Consider the following 23,336-nt stretch of genomic DNA (forward strand, 5'->3'; position numbering starts at 1 on the left):
GGATGCTGGAATTCTAGGCAGAGATGCAAAGAAAAAGCCATATCTCAGACTGGCCAATAAAAAGAAAAGATTAAGATGGGCAAAATAACACAGACACTGGACAGAGGAACTCTGCCTGCAAGGCCAGCATCGCCTCTTCACTGTTGATGTTGAGATTAGTGTTTTGAACAGTACTGTGTGTTAAATATATATAAACAAAAAAAATGGGGTTTGTAAATGATGCAGACAATTACATTGATGGAATCTATACAATCTATATGCAATATTAAAGCTGGTCTTTCCCTAACAAAAAAAATTAATGTAAGACAGGTAAACAAACTGCTTTTTTTAAAGATAAAAATCACTACGGCCTACATTGTACACTGAAAAACATTTTCAAAAAATGAAATAAAACAGTATTCTTTATTCTCTTGATAAACTGCATCTTCATAACTGGCTTAAGGCATCCAACTCATCCAAGGCATCCAGGCATTCCAAGGCATCCAAGCAGAGATTTCGCACTGCTGTCAATGACAAGAACATCGTCTATAGTGCTAGCGACGCTGGTTCAGTCTCTTGTACAGGCACCCCATCAGTTTCACCATGCTGCCCTGAGATGGATGAAATCTTCTCTTCTGATGACTTCTCCTGCGTCTGCAAACAGTAAGCAAAGAGCAATATTTAGAAACAAATCATTCCAACTTATGAGAAGCCACAGCTACAGTGCATTCGAAAAGTATTCAGACCCCTTGACTTTTTACTTTACAGCCTTATTCTAAAATCGATTTTCCTCAATCTAAACACAATACCCCATAATGACAGAGCAAAAACTGGTTTAGACATTTTTGCAAATGTATTACAAATAGAAAAACTGTAATATCACATTTGCATAAGTATTCAGACCCTTTACTCAGTACTTTGTTGAAGCACCTTTGGCAGCGATTACAGCCTTGATTCTTCAAGGGTAGGACACTATAAGCTTGGCACACCTGTATTTGGGGAGTTTCTCCCATTCTTCTCTGCAAATCCTCTCAAGCTCTGTCAGGTTGGATGGGGAGTGTCGCACAGCTATTTTCAGGTCTCTCCAGAGATGTTTGATTGGGTTAAAGTCCGGGGTCTGGCTGGGCCACTCAAGGACATTAAGAGACTTGTCCCAAAGACACTCCCGCGTTGTCTTGGCTGTGTTTAGGGTTTTTGTCCTGTTGGAAGGTGAACCGTCATCCCAGTCTGAGGTCCTGAACGTTCTGGAGCAGGTTTTCATCAAGGATCTCTCTGTTCTTTGCTCCGTTAATCTTTTCCTCAATCCTCACTAGTCTCCCAGTCCCTGCCGCTGAAAAACATGCCCACAGCATGATGCTTCCACCACCACGCTTCACCGTAGGGATGGTGCCAGGTTTCCTTCAGATGTGACTCTTGGCATTCAGGCCAAATAGTATATATTGGTTGGTTTCATCAGACCAGAGAATCTTGTTTCTCATGGTCAGAGTCCTTTAGGTGCCTTTTGGCAATCTCCAAACTGGCTATTGTGCCTTTTACTGAGGAGTGGCTTCCGTCTGGCCACTCTACCATAAAGTCCTGACTGGTGGAGTGCTGTAGAGATTGTTGTCCTTCTAGAAGGTTCTTCCATCTCCACAGAGGAACTCCGGAGCTCTGTCAGTGACCATTGGGTTCTTCGTCACCTCCCTGACCAAGGCCCGTCTCCCACGATTGCTCAGTTTGGCCGGGCGGCCAGCTCTAGGACGAGTTTGTGGTTCCAAACTTCTTCCATTTAAAAATTATGGAGGCCACTGTGTTCTTGGGGATCTTCAATGCTGCAGAATTTTTTTGATACCCTTCCCCAGATCTGTGCCTTGACATAATCCTGTCTCGGAGCTCTACGGACAATTATGAACTGACTCTCCAGCAGACGGACCGGATTCCAACAGAGAAGAAAACGACATACGGGCATAAATATATACATTGCAATTATTCTCGAATGAGCGGCCATTCATGTGCAAAGGATTAGCATTTCAATTAATATAATTATCAACTGTGTGTAGTGAATCCATTTAGTTTTTCCCCCGCTGGTTTTTATTTTTAATAAAATTAGCAAACATTTTTAAAAACCTACTTTTCGCTTTGTCATTTCGAGGTAGTGTGTGTAGATTGATGAGGGGGGGAAAAAAATTATTGTATCAATTTTAGTATAAAGCTGTAACGTAAAAAAATGTGGAAAAAGGGAAGGGGTCTGAATACTTTCCGAATGCACTGTGTACAAAACATTAACATCACCTTCCTAATATTGAGTAGCGCAACCCTTTTAACCTGTCTCCTCCCCTTCATCTACACTGATTGAAGTGGATTTAACAAGCGACATCGCCTTCACCTGGTCAGTCTCATGGAAAGAGCAGGTGTTCATAATATTTTGTACACTCCGTGTATATTAGCAATACCCAATGATGTACACCTGCCTATTCATGTGGATTTGTCTATTGTAATACCATACAGATCATCATTCACATTATCTCAAAACATTGCATGCTAACTAGTTAAAAGATCCCATTTCGGATCTAGCTAATGATTATGCCCATGCTAAATGCAGATAGGCAAACCAATGCGTCAGCCTATTTATTTATTGCCGCTATGCTGCATCAGTCGGGCTACAGGTGATAATGCTTATAGCATACCTGATAAGATGGACCATGCATAGGCTATATGCTTGGTCCAATATGTTAAAATTATTTTACCAATATGTAATATCTTATTGGGCTTATTTCTAGAGGTGGAAATTATATTTTAGATTATTTTAATTCATTTTGGAGTCGAGCGTCCTTTTTAAAAAGTCACAGTTGAACTTTTCAGTCCTTCTACAAACAATTTCCCCAAATCCCCACTCTACACAACCTTTTCCTCCACTGCTACAGAGGCTGGCGGGTCCCCTCTGTGGCTTGCAGCTCTGAAGTGTAAAATTTGGTTTGGTTGTAGTTTTAAGGATTTGACTTTCAGCTCGCGGCTGAGACCACTTGCTGGAGTGGCTTGCTCTCTGCTGGCCTTACCGCCGGTAAACACTTCCAGTGTAGCGGCTAAAGACCTAGAATGATGCTTTTGATAAGCCCCCAGGTTCATAAGGGAACATCTTTGCATCCATAACTCAGCCGAGATCAACACAAACCACTTACATTACTCCCTTGTGTAGTTGGTGAGGTCTGCCTCTCGGCCAGCTGCTTAGACTCCCCGTCAGTAGCCACCTTAGATTCAGACGTCACGTCCCTCTCATTGGGTTTGGCTTTAGCTGGAGAGGGTTTAGCTTCTTGTGAGTCATTGCCTTCAGTTGTGGCCCCAGCTACAACTGGTTGTTGTATCTCTTCCTGGATGTCGCCGTTCCTCAGGGTCTCCACGTTTCTGGGAGGGGAGCATTGAGGGGCCTCCCCCCCTGCCAGTGGGTCGTGGTTTGTACCTCTCAGATGGGCCTGGGGCTCGGGCTGGTCCATGGCTGGAGGAGGGGGGTCCCTGGGCCTGCCGATGCGCAGCAGTCTCGTAATGCCATGCTTGATGGCTGCCTGGCATCTACAGTACATAAACACCTGAGGAACATGAGGAATATACTACTTCAGTGACATGTAGGGGACTGGCTACTGGCTAAAACTGGAAACAGTTACTGTAACTGCTGTGTGGTAGTCAGGGATGGGTTCAATTCCATTCCATTTCAATATGGAAGTAAATTTAATTTCTCATTCAAGCATTGAAAAGGGCCATTTATTTTCTTAAGGATTTTTCAACACCAATTCTCTTTCTGAATTGTTTTAATTGAAACGGAATTTACCCCAGCCCTTCTGACAGTGTTTCAAGTGTGTGTGTGTGTGTGTGTACGCACCAGGATGGAAAGCACCAGCATGGAAAGCACAGGGATATCCCGGGTGACCGGTAGGTCCTTGAGGGCTACGAGCAACTCGCTGATCCTCTGGCCAAAGCGCTTCTGAGTTTCCGTGAAGAAGTTAGTGATGGACATAGTGATTGCCGACAGAGACATAATGACACACCACATCCTATTGGAAATAGGCTAAATGCTACACAGGTTATTGATCATCAACAGGTCAATTCCATTTCAGTGCAGTCAATGCAGGAAGGATTCACTCATCGTTTACTTTATTTGGACAGGTAGAATTAGAGACGGATACAGAGAGATGGGAAGGATATAAGGGTTGGAGTTGGGGTTTGATTCCTGGTCTCCGGTAGTGAGCAGTTTATGTGCCTAGAGCATTACCGCTAGACCAAAGGCTCTGCACTTACATCCTGTATGGCTGAATTGAAATGGAATTGTCCCCAACCCCGGTTGTCAACTACAGGTTACCATAGCTTGGGGTACGAGAAGGATTGGGGTGACGTTGAGGACTTTGTTGTACATCTTACAGAGACCTTCCTGGAGAGTCATGGCACCTCTGTACCAATCTGGGGTAAAGGTAGGAAGGAGTCCAATACAGTAGGCTTCATGACAACATAAACCCATATGCATTTCCACAGTAAGCTTACTGCAAACAGTGCAAAGTGTTTATGCTGTTGGAGACCATTAAGACCTGAGCACACTTTCTTGTATACTTATCTGTACTAATAATTATGGGTAAGGGCTGATATATAAAATAGTAATTTACAATCTGACTGGTTTATATCACTATATTCTCTTGAATAGATGTTTTTTTATATATATATCCTTTGAGATTTAAAGTAGTGTTAGGTGGAAGCTCTGTGTGTATGAGAAGTGAAATGTTTTAGTGGACTGCAGGAATGTGTTCTCCCAATAACTCAAGCCCTCTCTTGACTGATCACAAGTCTTGTGACATGCAAGGAGGAGCAGAGAAATACTGGATGATGGAAAAGCACTGAAACACATCTTTCTGGAAAGGAAGAGGTGAAAACTAAGGGTATAAAATGGGCACTGCACTGTATTGAATGTATGTTCTTAGCTGACACATCCAGTTGGGTGTAACAAACCTAGTTTGAGCTTTTTTGCTGTCTGCCTGAAATCTAGAACCTCGGTGCATATCACAGGACTTCTTACCAGTGGAGAGAGGCCTTGAGTTATTGGGAGTACACATTTCTACAGTTCACTGCAGTCCACTAAATAACTCCACTTCTCATACACAAAGAGCTTAAACGGAACACCACTTTCAATCCCCAAGGATATATATAAAAAATATACATTCATACTAAGAGGACATTATATAAACCAGTAAAGACATTATTTTATCAGCTCTAACCCACAAAAGGATTATTACTACTGATAATGATACAAGAAAAAGGTGCTCAGGTCTAAATGGTCTCCAGAGTATGTTCGCACATGGAGAGGTCAAAACCGCTCCATGCTGACAAAAAAAACACAAAAAAAACTGCTGCTCCAAATTCGCTCCATTCATTAAAATCACAATTTAACCAACACTATTTGTGACCACCTGATCTACCAATTGTTTTTTAAGTATTGAAACCAAAACATATGGATTTGAATGAAAAGTATTTGAATAAACATGAAAAGGTGAATGTAAGAAGCGAAAATAGGCTACATAGCAGGTAGTCAGGAACGAAAATGAATTATTAAGGCTATATTATTTCAAGGCTATAGCCTAAAAATAAATACATTGTGAAGCATTTGCTTGTGAGACACAATAGGCTGGTTGTATTAAATCATTATAGTCTATAAATTGTGCATATAGGCTGTGACTCAGAGTTAAATAAAAATGTAATGAAAAATGACTTAATAGTGCCTTTGAATTAATTTTTTTGAAACATGAGTTTGGCCAGTCTGACTTCAGGCTCATGCAATGGTGACCGGAGAGCCGGCCAGCCGTTTGGCCACTCTTGCCAGAAGTGCATTATTAAGCTCTCAGCATTAAACAACATTTCGTTGTATTAAATCATTATAGTCTCCAAATTTCGCATATAGGCTGTGACTTACTTAGAATTAAATAAAAATGAAACGAAAAATCCCTGATTAGGCTCAGCGCAGTTGAATTCACTTTTAGAAAGATGAGTTTGGCCAGAGTCTGTGGCTTCAGGCTCACGCCAAGTGCCCTGGAGAGCTGTACACACGCAGAGATACTGGGGATGCTAAATACCGGTCGGGCCACTTTTGCCAGGCTGGGCAGGAATGCAGAGTTGTTTTTAAATGTTTCTACACTAGGCCTAAAAGGTTTTTAGGCAAAATAACCCAATTAAAACGGAAATCTCCTTGAACGTGGGAATATGCCAGTCCTATTGGGCCAAAATCAATTACGGCCTATAGTATAGATAGAACAGAAATGAACGAAACGTTTAAGACACCCGATTTTGTTGCTACAATGACAGTTATCTAACCACCTCGTTCCTTTCTGTCAGCAAGTGCACGTAGAAAGTATGGGATAGGTGTCTTTTCAGATTCCACAATGATTAGTTGTGGACACTAAATCACCGCATTCACTCTTGCTCTTGGTCCTCATCTTTGTAAGTCGACTTGATTTAGCATCTGTGTGTTTTATCAGTTTCTTTTTGAAAATATTTAGCGAACTCCGTAACCGTAGCTAAAGCAAGCAGCACACAAGTAGACTGGCATGCTCTGACATCGTGAAGCGAGTGTTACTGGAGCGCTACTTTGGAGCGGGCTAAAAGGCCGACGCCCCAGCCTTTGGGAATCTCACTCCACGCTCCAGACAAATTGGGCATGCTCCGCTCACATACTATGTCTCTAACAACGTCCATGCGTCTTAATACGTCTTTTTTTAAATTGCATTACAAAATGGATATATTATCTCTTCATGCACCAATTATTATAAAATAACAACGAATTTATTCAAATGTAATCTCACATTTTTTGTTATGCCAAGGTCAAGTGTTAATGTTTTTTTGCATCATCTCACCATTTAAGTCCCACCAGTCAATTTTCCCGGTGCTTTTCGCGTCGACGGCAAAGTCAATCTGACAGGACAATACAATTACAATGACAGATATGATGGATTTAGCGTTGTACCATCCCTGGGTCAGAAGTTGGTTTAGTGGCAGTGCTGCCGTTCCTGGGACCACACACCCACAGTTCGAACCCTGGCTCCACAACTGCTATTATCCCTCATGTATCAATCAATCTCACAAAAAAAACACGTTCAACTCTCCTGATAAGATATTTTGTTTTTCCCCTCAAGATATTCCTTGGTGTTCCTTCAATTTATTTAGTTGGCTTAGATTTTTTTTTAAAGAATAGACTATGGCATATTATAAATAGCTTACCTTAGCTGTTCATAAACCCCCCAAAAAATATTATTTGCAAAGACATAAAATACTGTTGTAGTATTTAGCCTATATTATTTTTTTTTACCTCTGAGAACATGAATCAATCCTGAATCAGACAGACCCTACACTGAAAGTAGCCAGACTGGGCACTCTGTCTGTAAATAAGTAATTTTGTACCTTCAAATATTCTTTAAATGAATTATATTTATTTACTACTAGACATAGAACATCATAGACAGTAAGGGGCTATTAGCAAGTGGACATTTTACAGAATGCATGGAAGTGTGTATTGATAATTTACCTTGTAGAGGAAGAAGCAAAACCACACCAGACTGATGACAAAGCAGATGGCGAAGATTCGCTTGAACTGGACAAACCAGGAGACTGTAGACCACAGCTCGCTGCAGATGATGACCACTATAATTAAGACACAAACAAACACCTGGAAGAGAGAGAAGGTCCTTTAGAACAGGATTTCCTAAACTCTGTCCTGGGGGCCAGTTTAGAATTTTTCATTAGCACTACACAAGCAGATTCAAATAATCGCTTGATGATGAGTTGGTTATTTGAATCAGCTGTGAAGTGCTAGGGCAAAATCTTTTACGTGCACCAAGGGGGGCCCCCAGGACAGAGTTTGGGAAACCCTGCTTTAGAGAAGGTCCAGATTTGGCGTTGTTTTGATTTGGTTCATTAAGAAATGCTAGCAGCCATGACTGAATTCAAACAGGATTTGGTTTCGTGGTGTGGTTTGATGTGGGTGTCTCGTGTTCGCAGGTGGGAAGAGTTAACAAAATAATTTGGTCATTTCGCTTCAGCCGGCTGGTGAGCGACCGTGGAAAATTTGGCTCGACTTTGGATAGCCAATCTCTGGGACAATATTTTCATGTCGCACATCTTTTAGTTGTCTCATTAAATGCTTTCAATATTTGTATCTGAATTTCTAAAATGTATAGATGGTTTGAGGTTAAGTCGTAAAAATTTGGAGCTACCGACCTTTTAAAATATTGTCCCATGTACATTGTGTAATTCACGGACGTCTCCAACTAGCCACATAGGGATATCTAATGTCAAACCAAATTGACCATGGGCATTACGATCAGGTTGCGTGCAGCTGCGCTCCTAATTGATGATTACTTGGGTACTGCCAGCTGTGGGCAGGATTATAATAAACCCAACGCACGGAAAACTGTTACGGTACCCTTCATTCCTATCGTGCAAATCTGTTTTGGAGGAGAACTACTTTATGACCAAAATGATCCTATTTACATTTTGTAGTCAATGTTGACACGCGAATAAATGTTTCTGGCTCATATTGATGCCACATAGGCCATTTTCAAAACGAGAAGTTTTAGGGGCAGTCGCTCCTTAAATAACTGCGATGACGATGAGAAATATTCCTGGCGTTGTAACGCCAACGAGTGGTATCAGTTCTGTCTTGAGTGTACAGTAAATGACTGTGCTCCGAATCGGAGCGGTTAAGTCATATTGATGAACACAAAAGTGGCAGTTAGCTTCATACGCATCTCAGTCAGTCAGTGGAGCAGATCGGACTCGCCTCCTCAAACAGAGATCAGACATGCCAGCCAGCACCATTGAGAGTAGTTTTGTTTTCATATGTCCTTTAGTTTGTGTGTAGGCTAGTCCTAGCCTATGAGTTACCGTGTTTTCTTACAAGTATGAACTTGTAAGTCCAGAAAAGACGTTCCCTCACAGACAAATAAAAGTTATTTTAATTTCATCCTCCCTGCCTGTGTAGCCTACTTTACAAACTGTCAATCATCAATTCCTTTAGGCTAACCACACGTGGTGTGTGCGGCGGTAAATCCACTTGCTTTTGAGCATCACAGTCCCCTCTGCTACACATTATCACCTTCATGACTGTGTCGATCTCTACACCAAAGGTGTCCTCAAAGTGCCATCTCGAGGCCTCGAGGTCACGTGGTTTGAGATCCACCAGGACCTGGCTGAGGACATCGTCCACATCCCCCATTCTACAGCTGTCCATTCCCTCCAGAAGCTTCCAGATCTCCGCCAACGCTTGCCGAGACAGTCTTACTTTGGCGTCGTAGTAGAGATCATTCTGGAAATCACTGGGCTAGTGGTTGGAAAGGAATAGGAAATAAATAGCAAAACAAAGTACAGGCACTTGGCATATACAGAAAGCATATTACATCACAAGGGTTAAAACTTGGGCTGGGCGACGTCAACCTTTATCCCATTGTGATTATGTACTCAAGACTTCTATAAAAGATGGTATTGCCCCCTATTATAAATACCTCCGCTATAACCACTGTCAGGCTATAGCGCAAAATCACATGCTATAACTGGACGAATTGTGGCGAAAAATAATGGTTGTGGGCAGAAGCTAAGTGAAGGCAAATCTTTTCTAATCTTTCTGGTGGGGTTTCAGCATGGCCAGGTCAGGTGTGTGTGCACGTCTTTGTGGCGCGCCCATGAAGAAATGACAGTCAACTGATGAGCAACAGGCTTTCTTAGGTTATAAATCATGGGCTGGATAGAAGCAAGTCTAGCGTCTTCAGAACCTGATAATAAATAGCTTTATTTGCCTCATCATCCTTTCTTAACGGTCATATTGTTTGTTCCGTCTCTCATAAAGCTGCGATTGAGAATAGCCTATGCCAATAGACTGAACTTCATTCTTGTTCACATTTTGGGCAACTTCTCTGCCTATTAGACTATTTGGGAAATAGGCTACTGGGTCACAACTAACTTTTCTTGACGCTTTTATGATAGGCTACTGGCCATTTGGTTTTCAACCTCGCATGGAGGGATTTTACCAGCTCGCACAAATTATTTACTTCATAAACCCCTAGAGCTGATATCTGAGTGGAAATCTAATTAGCGTAATACAAAAGTTCAAAGTAGTAGAGTTCAAATTTGATTACATTATTGTTCTAGTCCCATCCTCCACCACAGAGTTCTTGTAATTGACATTTCTTTGTTGCAAGTCAAGTTTCTGTTTGCAAGGCTTGTGTCCTGATTCTTCACTCTTCCTCCCAAAGTGTGCACTAGTGTTCCTCATTCTTGGCCCTGAAGAGCAGCAGTGTGTAAATCGTCATCCCTACCTGTGCTAAAACACCTATTCGACTACAATAAGACCATACTTGGGTAAATGAAGTGAATGGTTGAATGTAAAAACATGCACTAAACCGGAGCATGGATATCATGAACATTTTTTGTTTTAAGTATTTGAATTGTGACTATCGTTAGTTGTACATTGATAAACTGTATTAGGTTTCCACCCATGTTAATCTTTTTGATAATTCCTTGTGGTCCTTTTTCATAGGCGGTCCTGGCTGATGACCTATCTCCATAGCTGAGTAGCCGAGGAGGAATATCACTTTCTCCCATAATAATACTACCAATATTTCGAACTGTACCAATGAGAAGTAGGGCAGACTTATCCATTGTTGCTGAACTGTTTTCAGTCAAGTTTACAGTGACAATTTGTTACCAGCCACGTGTTCAATAAGGTTTTCTGCAAATAGAATTACAATACAGAAATGTTCTTGTATTTTAGTGAAGTTCTGCCAAGCTTATGTTGGAAACGAACGAATCCAAAACAATTGTAACATGTTTCTTAAAAATGAGAACAATAACGGTTGCCTCTATCACAGGTCCCACGTGTACATACAGTAAGGGATATATCCTTAAAATAATTTGTGATGGTTAATTGTGTATACTGATTGCTACGGCATAGACATAACAAATCTAGGAACTAATTAAACACTTATCTGCCTTATGCCTCTGGTTTTCCAGTCGACACTAGCAAGGAAAAACTCTATATGCAATAATGTCCATGTCTTGCAGCTTTAACAGTAGAGTCAAGAAACAGCTTTGTCAACTGTCTCACCAAGGGCTAACTCAAAGAATGTTACGGCAAGGTTATGTCCATCTACTCGGTCTCCAAAAATGTGACAACTACACAACTTTGAGTTATTGTTACTGGCAATATATACACTACATCACCAAAAGTATGTGGACACCTGCTCGTCAAACATCTCATTCCAAACTCATGGGCATTAATATAGAGTTGGTCCCCCTTTTCTGCTATAACAGCCTCCACTCTTCTGGGAAGGCTTTCCACTAGATGTTGGAAAATTACTGTGGGGACTTGCTTCCATTCAGCTACAAGAGCATTAGTGAGGTCAGTGTTCCAATTCATCCCAAAACGTGTTAGATGGGGTCAAGGTCAGGGCTCTGTGCAGGCCAGTAAAGTTCTTCCACACCGATCTCAACAAACCATTTCTGTATGGACCATGCTTTGTGCACGGGGGCATTGTCATGCTGAAACAGGAAAGGCCCTTCCCATGCTGAAACAGGAAAGGGCCTTCCCCAAACTGTTGCCACAAAGCTGGAAGCACAGAATCATCTAGAATGTCATTGTATGCTGTAGCGTTAATATTTCCCTTCACTGGAACTAAGGGGCCTAGCCCGAACCATGGGAAAAAATTGCCCCAGACCATCATTCCTCCTCCCCTAAACTTTAAGCTGACACTATGCATTGGGGAAGGTAGCGTTCTCCTGGCATCCGCCAAACCCAGACTGACAGATGGTGAAGCGTGATTCATCACTCCAGAGAACGCGTTTCCACTGCTCCAGAGTCCAATGGCGGCGAGATTTACACACTTCAGCCGACGCTTGGCATTGTGATCTTAGGCTTGTGTGCAGCTGCTCGACCATGGAAACCCATTCCATGAAGCTCCCAACGAACAGTTATTGTGCTGACGTTGCTTCCAGTGGCAGTTTGAGACTCTGTAATGAGTGTTGAAACCGAGGGCTTGTGTGGCCTACCACTTCACGGCTGAGCCGTTGTTGCTCCTAAATGTTTCCACTTCACAATAACAGCATTTCCATTTGACCTGGGCAGCTCTAGCAGGGCAGAAATTTGACGAACTGAAAGTTGGAAAGGTGGCATCCTATGACGGTGCCACATTGAAAGTCACTGCTGTCTTCAGTTAGGCCATTCTACGGCCAATGTTTGTCTATGGAGATTGCGTAGCTGTGTGCTCGATTTTATACACCTGTCAGCTTGGATGTGGCTGAAATAGACAAATCCACTAATTTGAAGGGGTGTCAACATACTTTTCTATATATAGTGTACATACAGTGCATTTAGAAAGTATTCAGACCCCTTGACTTTTTCTACATTGTTACATTACAGCCTTATTCTAAAATAGATGAGAAAAAAAACATCCTCAATATACACACAATACTCCATAATGTCAAAGCGAACAGGTTGACATTTTTGCACATTAATTCAAAATAAAAACAGAAATCCTAATTTACATACGTATTCAGACCCTTCGCTATGAGGCTCAATTGAGCTCAGGTGCATCCTGTTTCCATTGATCAACCTTGAGCTGTTTCTACAACTTGGAGTCCACCTGTGGTAAATTAAATTGACATGATTTGAAAAGGAACACATCTGTCTATTTAAAAAGGTCCCATAGTTGTTGACAGTGCGTGTCAGAGCAAAAACTACACCATGAGGTCGAAGTAATTGTCCGTAGAGTTCCCGAGACAGGATTGCGTTGAGGCACAGAACTGGGGAAGGGTAACAAAACATTCCTGCAGCATTGAAGGTCCCCAAGAACACAGTGGCCTCCATCACTCTTAAATGGAAGTTTGGAACCACCAAGACTCTTCCGAGAGCTGGCCGCCCAGCCAAACAAGCAATCGGGGGAGAAGAACCCAGTGGTCACTGACAGAGCTCCTCCGTGGAGATGGGAGAACCTTCCAGACGGACAAACATCTCTGCAGCACTCCACCAATCAGGCCTTTATGGTAGAGTGGCCAGACGGAAGCCACTCCTCAGTAAAAGGCACATTACAGACTGCTTGGAGTTTGCCAAAAAGCACATAACGGAGTCTCAGAGCATGATAAACAAGATTCTCTGGTCTGATGAAACCAACTTTGAACTATTTGGCCTGAATGCCAAGCGTCACGTCTGGAGGAAACCTGGCACCATCCCTACGGTGAAGCATGGTGGTGCCAGCATGATCATGCTGTGGGGATGTTTTTCAGCAGCAGGGACTGGGAGACTAGTCAGGAGAGGAAAGATGAACAGAGCAATGAAAACCTGCTCTAGAGCAGGTTCTCAGGACCTCAGACTGGGGAAAAGGTTCACCTTCCAACAGAACAATGACCTCAAGCACACAGCCAAGACAACGCAGGAGTGGCTTCGGGACAAGTCTCTGAATGTCCTTTAGTGGCCCAGTCAGTGCCCAGACTTGAACCCGACTGAATATCTCTGGAGAGACCAGAAAATATCTGTGCACCGACGCTCCCCATTCAACCTGAGAGCTTGAAAGGATCTGCAGAGAAGAATAGGAGAAAGTCCCCAAATATAGCTGTGTCAAGCTCATAGCATCATACCCAAGAAGACTTGAGGCTGTAATCGCTACCAAGTGTTTCAACAAAGTACTGACTAAAGGGTCTGAATACTTATGTAAATGTGATATCTCCAGATTTTAGATTTTTTATTTATAAATTGGCAAACATTTCTAAAAACCTGTTTTTGCTTTGTCATTATGGGGTATTGTGTGTAGATTAAGGAGCGGAAAAAAACTTTCAGCAATTTTAGAATAAGGCTGTAACGTAACAAAGTGTGGAAAAAGTCAAAGGGTCTGAATACTTTCCGATTACAGTGTAATTTGAGGTTTAGAAAAAAGTTGGTTTTGGCACTGCAGCTATCTAGAAATGACCACAGTCATTTGTGTTAATCAACTTGCTTGCTAGCTTCTTAGCCTGTTAGCTAGTAGTACAGTATGACGATGGGCAGAAACTGCTTCTACCAATAGAAATCCCCGATCACACTTATAGGCAATGTCATGGTGACATTGGCTAGCTAAGCTTATGCGCAGAAACACGTCAGTGTCACTTTCACAAGGTTGGAGTAATACATGTTCAACTATTTAAGACTTTGGCTCTAATCCAGGTTGTGCCTTTAGATTGAGAAAATTAACAACTATGGAAGAATTTTCCACTTTTTTCTCTCACAAATTTTCCACTCTCATTGGATGTGTTTAAGAGCATCAAACCCATAGACGTCTCAAACCCCGGCCTGCTTCGCAAACGTTTCCATAAATCTTGCAATGTTGTGCCTCTGGGTTTAGAAACTCTGTGGTTAGGTGCTGAAGATAATAGTCCAGGTGATACTAATCAACACATCTAACTTCTGGAATGAGCAATCAAGCTACTTTATATGAAAATAATCATAGCCTCAACCTTCAAGCTGCATACTGGACCTTATTCCAACTAAACTACTGAAAGAGCTACTTCCTGTGTTTGGCTCTCCTATGTTGAACATAATAAACAGCTTTGTGAGTTAGTGCTAACGTTCGACCCAAGGTACCAAATGCAAATTGATATGTGACACGTATTAATGTCAAAATAACATGCAAAACAAGCAAGCCCCTTCCCCCCCAAAAATTAATATATACACACAGTTGAAGTCGGAAATTTACATACACTTTAGCCAACTACATTTAAACTCAGTTTCACAATTCCTGACATTTAATCCTAGTAAAAATTCCCTGTCTTAGGTCAGTTAGGATCACCACTTTATTAAGAACGTGAAATGTCAGAATAATAGTAGAGAGAATTATTTCTTTCATCTTTTATTTCTTTCATCACATTCCCAGTGGGTCAGAAGTTTACATACACTCAATTAGTATTCGGTAGCATTGCCTTTGAATTGTTTAACTTGGGACAAATGTTTCAGGTAGCCTTCCACAAGCTTCCCACAATAAGTTGGGTGAATTTTGGCCCATTCCTCCTGACAGAGCTGGTGTAACTGAGTCAGGTTTGTAGGCCTCCTTCCTTGCACACACTTTTCAGTTCTGCCCACAAATTTTCTATAGGATTGATGTCAGAGCTTTGTGATGGCCACTCCAATACCTTGACTTTGTTGTTCTTAAGCCATTTTGCAACAACTTTGGAAGTATGCTTGGGGTCATTGTCCATTTGGAAGACCCATTTGCAACCAAGCTTTAACTTCCTGACTGATGTCTTGAGATGTTGCTTCAATATATCCACATGATTTGCCTTCCTCATGATGCCATCAATTTTGTTACGTGCACCAGTCCCTCCTGCAGCAAAGCACCCCACAACATGATGCTGCCACCCCGTGCTTCACTGTTGGGATGGTGTTCTTCAGCTTGCAAGCCTCCCCCTTTTTCCTCCAAATGTAACAATGGTCATTATGACCAAACAGTTATATTTTTGTTTCATCAGACCAGAGGACATTTCTCCAAAAAGTCCCCATGTGCAGTTGCAAACTGCAGTCTGGCTTTTTTATGGCCGTTATGGACCAGTGGCTTCTTCCTTGCTGAACGGCCTTTCATGTTGTCGATATAGGACTCGTTTTACTGTGGATATAGATACTTTTGTGCCCGTTTCCTCCAGCATCTTCACAAGGTCCTTTGCTGTTGTTCTGGGATTGATTTGCACTTTTCGCACCAAAGTACGTTCATCTCTAGGAGACAGAAAGCATCTCCTTCCTGAGCGGTATGACGGCTGCATGGTCCCATGGTGTTCATACTTGCGTACTATTGTTTGTACAAATCAACGTGGGACCTTCAGGTGTTTGGAAATTGCTCCCAAGGATGAACCAGACTTGTGGAGGTCTACAATTTTCTTTCTGAGGTCTTAGCTGATTTCTTTTGATTTTCCTATGATGTCAAGCAAAGAGGAACTGAGTTTGAAGGTAGGCCTTGAAATACATCCACAGGTACAACTCCGATGGACTCAAATGATGTCAATTAGCCTATCAGAAGCATCTAAAGCCATGACATCATTTTCTTGAATTTTCCAAGCCGTTTGAAGGCAGTCAACTTTGTGTATGTAAACTTCTGACCCACTGGAATTGTGATACAGTGAAAGTGAAATATTCTGTCTAAACAATTGTTGGAAAAAGTACTTGTGTCATGCACAAAGTAGATGTCCTAACCAATTTGCCAAAACTATAGTTTGTTAACAAGAAATTTGTGGAGTGGTTGAAAAACGAGTTTTAATGACTCCAGCATAAGTGTATGTAAACTTCCGACTTCAACTGTATATAACATTTTTAGGCCTATATTTATTTTGTTTGCAACTATAGTTGAAGTGTTTTCTATTTACCTTTTTAGATATTCATATTTTAATTTTGTTACATGTTTAATTGAAAATTTGCACAAAGGTTCTAAATAAAAGGAGAAATAATCAAATATGACTAAGTACATTTTATTTGTTGAGTATCATTTTATATAAACTATTTATTTATTACAGAAAATGTGCTATAGCGTGATATGTATCGTTATCGGGATATGAAATGACCTATATCGGGATATAGATTTTGGCCATATCGTCCAGCCCTACTAGGCAGTGAAAGCAAAATGCACGGTAACGTAACCAAAATAGAAAAAACTGCAGGGAAAGAGGGACCCGTTTCACTGAATATATTTTTTGGCATTTATTTACAATTCATTTGTTCTTGCCTTTCAAAATTATTTCCTTGCAATATTATTTTGAGCAAAATAAATAAGCACATTTTTTGGCTTTCAATATCAATATCATTATTTTTGTTCTCGAATTAAAAAGGCTTGCTTGATATTAAAGGCTGAAGAGTAATTCCATAGTCCTTCCTCCACACAGCGATGTTCGGACATCTTTGTCTGGTGTAAAAGTATTGGCTATTGCAAACATCACAAATGTATATCTGGTTAAAACGCTGATTGTTTTGCCCCAATGCAATGTGTAGACTGTGCCCTGCTTGTGCTACTGCAATATTCTTAGTTAACCTACAACAGACAGAAGGTTATAACCTACATCCTAAATTAGCCTACAAAATATATTTACTTTTAGAATATTCGTTTCAAATAGCTGCAGGGTTTTTATTTCTGCTGTTCATAAATATGAGGCAGAGATGTAGGCTACATCATGTCAATTAAATTGGTTGAGTGTTCAGAAGAGGGTGAGTAAAGAAAAATGAATGGAGGGGGAAGAAATGTAAGAAACATGACGGGCAGGGGAGGGTGAGCAGCAACTATGTAAAAAAATAAAATAATAATAAAAAATCTGTGTGTAAAATAATATGAGTAGAATGTGAATCAGATTGATCAGCTCTGGGGAAAAGATTGAGGGGGGCGGGCGGGATGGTTACCTACTGATCCACAGCTCCAGCCTTTACATAAAGAGCATTAGGGCATCGACTGTTAGTGTTCACACAAGTTGAGACAATTCCAAAACATACCAGGCCAAATTTTTCAATCTCCTTCAGAAACTTGGTGAGGAATTGCTTGAGCACCAGATTGCATGAAGGCAGCTGTGAAACCTGCGTGAAAAAAGAAAAAGAAAACTCAGGAAAGTGACATTTCACCTTCTCGCCATTCTGTCATAAGCATTTAAGAGATGTTCAAAATAAAGTGTATTTGTCATGTTTGGTTGTATTTTCACACGTCATGTTTATGATCAAATAGCTAGCTACTGCAATAGGAAACATGACAAAGAAAACAAGAAAACATAGAAACATTAAACATGTCGTCCCCCCTTTTGGGCCAACTATTGACAAAAATTAATGCTCAGACAGGAGATATGCTTTTTCAAAGTGTGGGATTTCAGTTGATTACTATTAGAGGTCATAAAGAGAGAAATAGTATACAAATTGTATAGAGAGAAATAGTCCTATAATTCCTATAATAACTACAACCTAAAACTTTTTACCTGGGAATATTGAAGACTCGTGTTAAAAGGAACCACCAGCTTTCATATGTTCTCATGTTCTGAGCAAGGAACTTAAACGTTAGCTTTCTTACATGGCACATATTGGACTTTTACTTTCTTCTCCAACACTTTGTTTTTGCATTATTTAAACCAAATTGAACATGTTTCATCATTTGAGGCTAAATTGATTTTATTGATGTATTATATTAAGTTAAAATAAGTGTTCATTCGGTATTGTTGTAATTGTCATTATTACAAATAAATAAAGACATTATATATATATATTTTTATTTATTTAAATCGGCCGATTAATCGGTACCAGCTTTTTTTTGGGTCCTCCAATCGGTATCGGTGTTGAAAAATCATAATCGGTCGACCTCTAATTACTATAGCAGCCCCCTTGGGCCAGTCAGTGTAATTTGCCAAAATCGGGACAATGGTGTCTGATATATCAAGTGTGTTAACTAGAATCATATTCCTGAGCACATGTGCCAAATTTCAGATCTTCTGTCTCGACTTCTGAAAGCTTGGCGAGGAAAAGCCAACTGACATTTATTTACCACGGAGGAGCTGACCTGCCGTATCCTCTTTAACCACATATTATTATTATCATCATCATCATCATCATCAGACCCTGCTGGTCATCTATGAACATATTGAAGAACGATCTGGCCTTAATGGCCATGTACTCTTATAATCATCTCCTGGCACAGTCAGAAGAGTACTGGCCACCCATCGGAAAGGGGATACCTCGTCAGTTGCACAACTGAATGCATTGAAACGAAATGTGTCTTCCACATTTAAAGCTGCACAATGCAGAAATCGTTCTGCCATTTCAGTTTGTGACAAAACAAAAGTCTAGTGTAGATAATCAGTGTACCATTTAAAACAGTGTGAAATATATTATCCATAACCAAAAATATTGTATTTTCTTCTGTTTGAAGTTGGTGTACAAAACCGAAAGTGAAAGACCAAAAAACGAAACTTAAGAACGGGAAGCATAGAATTAGTGCGCATACAACATACCGCTTCCTATATTTGCTTTCAATGAGAATGGCCCATCTATAGACACCTTTATGTGTTTAAAAACGTTGCCGGATGCGGACAAATTGGTGCTGGTGGCATAACATGGGGGAGTTCTTATAGAACACCATTAAAAAAAGCCCCCCCCATTTACATGTTGCTTATGAGTGCATTTCACACTACTTTTGGATTGTAATAAGATTACGGCTCGCTTGAAAGTCCTGCTTAATATAATGTTTGTGTCATTGCAAATCAACTGAATTATACTTACACTTAAAGCAGTAAAATGGCTCTTTGGCTAACTTTTGCGAAAGCCTATATCAACGAGCGTTACGATTCTAGCTAATAACTGCTGCATCCATAAGTTATTTAGCAAAAACATACATCTAGGCTATGTTGAATGGGCGACGATGGCTTTCTTGACGCCAAGAGTTTCATGTACTGGAAAATGGTCTTTAACAACCATTTCTGTGAATTTGGTCGTATCGCCTAAAAAGTTACATATTGCAGCCTTTCACATTATTTTACCCACTGGTCAAAATATGCGTTTTTGATTGGACACCCTAAACAATAAAATAATAATTTCAACTAATGGCACGGAGTCATGGCACAAAAACAGGCATTGCGCAGCCACTTGTACTGTACCTCAGCAGTCTTTCTCATGGTCTTTGTGCTTGGTTCGTAGTTCAACATATCATAGGGATCAATCCATTCCTCATCGTCCACCTGCCCTTGAGCAACGAGCAACAGGCTGCATACAGCAGCAGTGATGATGAACATCGTGACAGCACTTGTTGACATCTTCATTTTAAGACGGCTAGCTAGCTAACGTTACTACAATGACATTTGGAGGCTACTCTGCTAAGCTACATATAACTCGGGTCTCATAAACACAGTAATAACGTCAAACTGTCTTTGGCGACGTTCTTCTTCATTGGTATAATGGCGTTCGCAACAATTAAATGAGCATTCCGCCACCTACTGCTCGGTTGGATAATAAAGATCCCAAAAGGAAATAACGCGGGATCAAAAATAATATTTGTATATACAGTCGTGGCCAAAAGTTTTGAGAATGACACAAATATTAATTTTCACAAAGTCTGCTGCCTCAGTTTGTATGATGGCAATTTGCATATACTCCAGAATGTTATGAAGAGTGGTCAGATGAATTGCAATTAATTGCAAAGTCCCTCTTTGCCATGTAAATTAATTGAATCCCCAAAAGACATTTCCACTGCATTTCAGCCCTGCCACAAAACGACCAGCTGTCATCATGTCAGTGATTCTCTCGTTAACACAGGTGTGAGTGTTGACGAGGACAAGGCTGAAGATCACTCTGTCATGCTGTTTGAGTTCGAATAACAGACAGGAAGCTTCAAAAATAGGGTGGTGCTTGGAATCATTGTTCTTCCTCTGTCAACCATGGTTATCTGCAAGGAAACACGTGCCGTCATCATTGCTTTGCACAAAAAGGGCTTCACAGGCAAGGATATTGCTTCCAGTAAGATTGCACCTAAATCAAGCATTTATCAGATCATCAAGAACTTCAAGGAGAGCAGTTCAATTGTTGTGAAGAAGGCTTCAGGGCGCCCAAGAAAGTCCAGCAAGCTCCAGGACCGTCTCCTAAAGTTGATTCAGCTGCGGGATCGGGGCACCACCGGTACAGAGCTTGCTCAGGAATGGCAGCAGGCAGGTGTGAGTGCATCTGCACGCACAGTGAGGCGAAGACTTTTGGAGGATGGCCTGGTGTCAAGAAGGGCAGCAAAGAAGCCACTACTCATAGTGGCCCGATGTGGTACTATATGCGGTTTTCCACTCGTCTCCCTCCCGAATACGCACCAGATTATACGCACTCCTGAGATCCAGTTTCGTGAAAAAACGCGCTCCGTGAAATGATTCCACCGCCGTAGCGATGAGAGGTAGTGGGTAACTAAACCCCACTGTGATGGAATTGAGACCTCTATAATCAATGCACGGACGCAGACCTCCCCCCTTTTTCTTCACGTAAAAGAAACTCGAGGAGACGGGTGAGATGGAGGGCCGAATGAACCCCTGTCTCAGAGATTCCGTGACATATGTCTCCATAGCCAACGTCTCCTCCTGGGACAAGGGGTACACATGACTCTTGGGAAGCGCAGCGTTTACCTGGAGGTTTATTACACAATCCCCCTGTTGATGGGGTGGTAATTTAGTCGCCTTCTTCTTACAGAAGGCGAGAGCCAAATCGGCATACTCAGGGGGAATGCGCACAGTGGAAACCTGGTCTGGACTCTCCACCGACGTGGCACCGATGGAAACTCCCAGACACCTACCCGAACACTCCTCTGACCACCCCTGGAGAACCCCCTGTTTCCACAAAATCTTGGGATTGTGACTGGCCAGCCAAGGCACTCCCAGCACAACTGGAAACGCAGGCGAATCGATAAGGAAGTAACTAATTTGCTCCTTATGATTCCCCTGCGTTACCATGTCCAGTGGCACCGTAGTCTCCCTGACCAGCCCTGACCCTAATGGCCGGCTATCTAGGGAGTGCACGGGGAAGGGGGAATCTAACGGTACTAGTGGAACTCCCGCGATCCATAAAGTTCCCCGCTGCGCCTGAATCGACTAGCGCCTTATGCTGGGAACAAGGGAAAAAATCAAGAAAAAAAATTAAAACAAACATATGACCAACAGAGGGTTCTGGGTGAGTTTGGTGCTGACTCACCTGGGGTGAACGAGGAGTGTTCTGCCTGCCTTCTCGACTCCCAGAGGGACCCCCCCAGCACCGGTCGACCGTGTGTCCTCGGCGACCACAATTGGTGCAGGAGGAGCGCCCTCCTCCGGTTCCCTTAGATGCAGCCACTCCCAGCTCCATGGGAATGGGCGCGGGAGGGCTAGGAGGTGGAACTGACAGGAGCCCTTCTGAACGCCCGCGGGCAGCCAGCAGATTGTCCAGTCGGATTGACATGTCAATCAGTTCATCCAGGGAGAGTGTAGTGTCCCGACACGCTAGCTCCCTGCGGACGTCCTCCCGGAGGCTGCACCGGTATTGATCTATTAGGGCCCTGTCGTTCCACCCGGCCCCCGCAGCCAAGGTCCGGAACTCCAGAGCAAAGTCTTGCGCGCTCCTCGTCTCCTGCCTGAGATGAAACAGTCGCTCACCCGCCGCCCGGCCTTCTGGAGGGTGATCGAATACGGCCCGGAAACGGCGGGTGAACTCAGGGTAATTTTCTCTCGCTGAGTTGGGGCTGTTCCAGACAGCGGTGGCCCAGTCCAACGCTCACCCCGTTAGGCAGGAGACGAGGAGGCTGACACTCTCCTCTCCCGAGGGAGTCGGCCTCACGGTAGCCAGGTATAAGTCAAGCTGCAGCAGAAACCCCTGGCATCCTGCTGCTGCTCCATCATACTCCCTTGGGAGCGCAAGACGTAATGCTCCAGAACCTGACGTAGGAGGGAGCGGAGTAGGTGGACTCCTCTGGTGAGTCGGAGGCGAAGAGAGGAGACCACTCCTCTCCCATCGGTCCATCCTTTCCATCACTTCGTCCATCGCCGACCCGATTTGATGGAGTACGGTGGTGTGGTGGAGGACCCGTTCCTCCATAGAGGGGAGAGGGGTGGCGGCTGCTCCTGCTGACTCCATACTTGCAGGTGCGGGCTTCTGTAACGCTTACTGTAGTGGGTGTGGAGTCAGGCGCAGGAAACAGGAGTGTTTGCAATCGGGCTTTAATCAAATGCACCGACAAAAGAATATACACCCAAGAAACAACAACAGGGTGTAATCCAAAAAAAACACAAGATCCAAAAACACGTACCACTACACGAAACACAGTGAACAACAGAAATAAGCCCGCACACAGAACAGGTGGGGAAACGGGCTTAAATACCTAACTAAACACTAATGAGACACAGGTGAAACCAATAAAGACAAAACCAACAGAAAAGGAAAAAGGGATCGGTGGCATCTAGTAGGCCGGTGACGACGACCGCCGAGCGCCACCCGAACAGGGAGAGGAGTCACCCTCGGCAGGAGTCGTGACAGGGGGCTATTCGATTCTAGTGCAGAAACCCACAGGATGTTTTTGTGCTGGTCAAGGGCAGTCAAGTCTGGGGCTATATCCAGTTTCAACTGTTCTGTCTGCGGCTATGGAACCCTGACCTGTTCACCGGACGTGCTACCTGTCCCAGACCTGCTGTTTTCAACTCTCTAAAGACAGCAGGAGCGGTAGAGATACTCTGAATGATCGGCTATGAAAAGCCAACTGACATTTACTCCTGAGGTGCTGACCTGTTGAACCCTTGACAACCACTGTGATTATTATTATTATTTGACCCTGCTGGTCATCTATGAACATTTGAACATCTTGGCTATGTTCTGTAATAATCTCCACCCGGCACAG

At 42.5% G+C, this 23,336-nt stretch overlaps 1 protein-coding gene across 1 annotated transcript; it reads right to left on the reverse strand.

Moving 5' to 3' along the window:
* Positions 1–383: 383 nt before the first annotated feature.
* Positions 384–19,888, reverse strand: LOC115179355 (uncharacterized). Its single transcript, XM_029740790.1, has 7 exons — positions 19,603–19,888; positions 17,465–17,545; positions 9,080–9,304; positions 7,511–7,651; positions 3,833–3,934; positions 3,138–3,542; positions 384–633 (listed from the first exon to the last, which is right to left on the reverse strand). The coding sequence occupies exons 1-7, from the start codon at positions 19,762–19,764 to the stop codon at positions 526–528; spliced, it is 1,224 nt and encodes a 407-aa protein (XP_029596650.1). The 5' UTR covers positions 19,765–19,888; the 3' UTR covers positions 384–525.
* Between the last annotated feature and the right edge of the window lie 3,448 nt (positions 19,889–23,336).

Source organism: Salmo trutta, chromosome 39, assembly GCF_901001165.1.
Source record: "Salmo trutta chromosome 39, fSalTru1.1, whole genome shotgun sequence".
Lineage (NCBI taxonomy): Eukaryota > Metazoa > Chordata > Actinopteri > Salmoniformes > Salmonidae > Salmo > Salmo trutta.

Coding starts and splice junctions, on each gene's coding strand:
- LOC115179355 (XM_029740790.1), bottom strand. CDS start 19,764: ATGAAGATGTCAACAAGTGCTGTCACGATGTTCATCATCACTGCTGCT. Junction 9,305..17,464: donor AGATTGAAAAATTTGGCCTG/GTATGTTTTGGA, acceptor TCCAACCACTAG/CCCAGTGATTTCCAGAATGA. Junction 3,543..3,832: donor TGCTGGTGCTTTCCATCCTG/GTGCGTACACAC, acceptor CATGTTCCTCAG/GTGTTTATGTACTGTAGATG.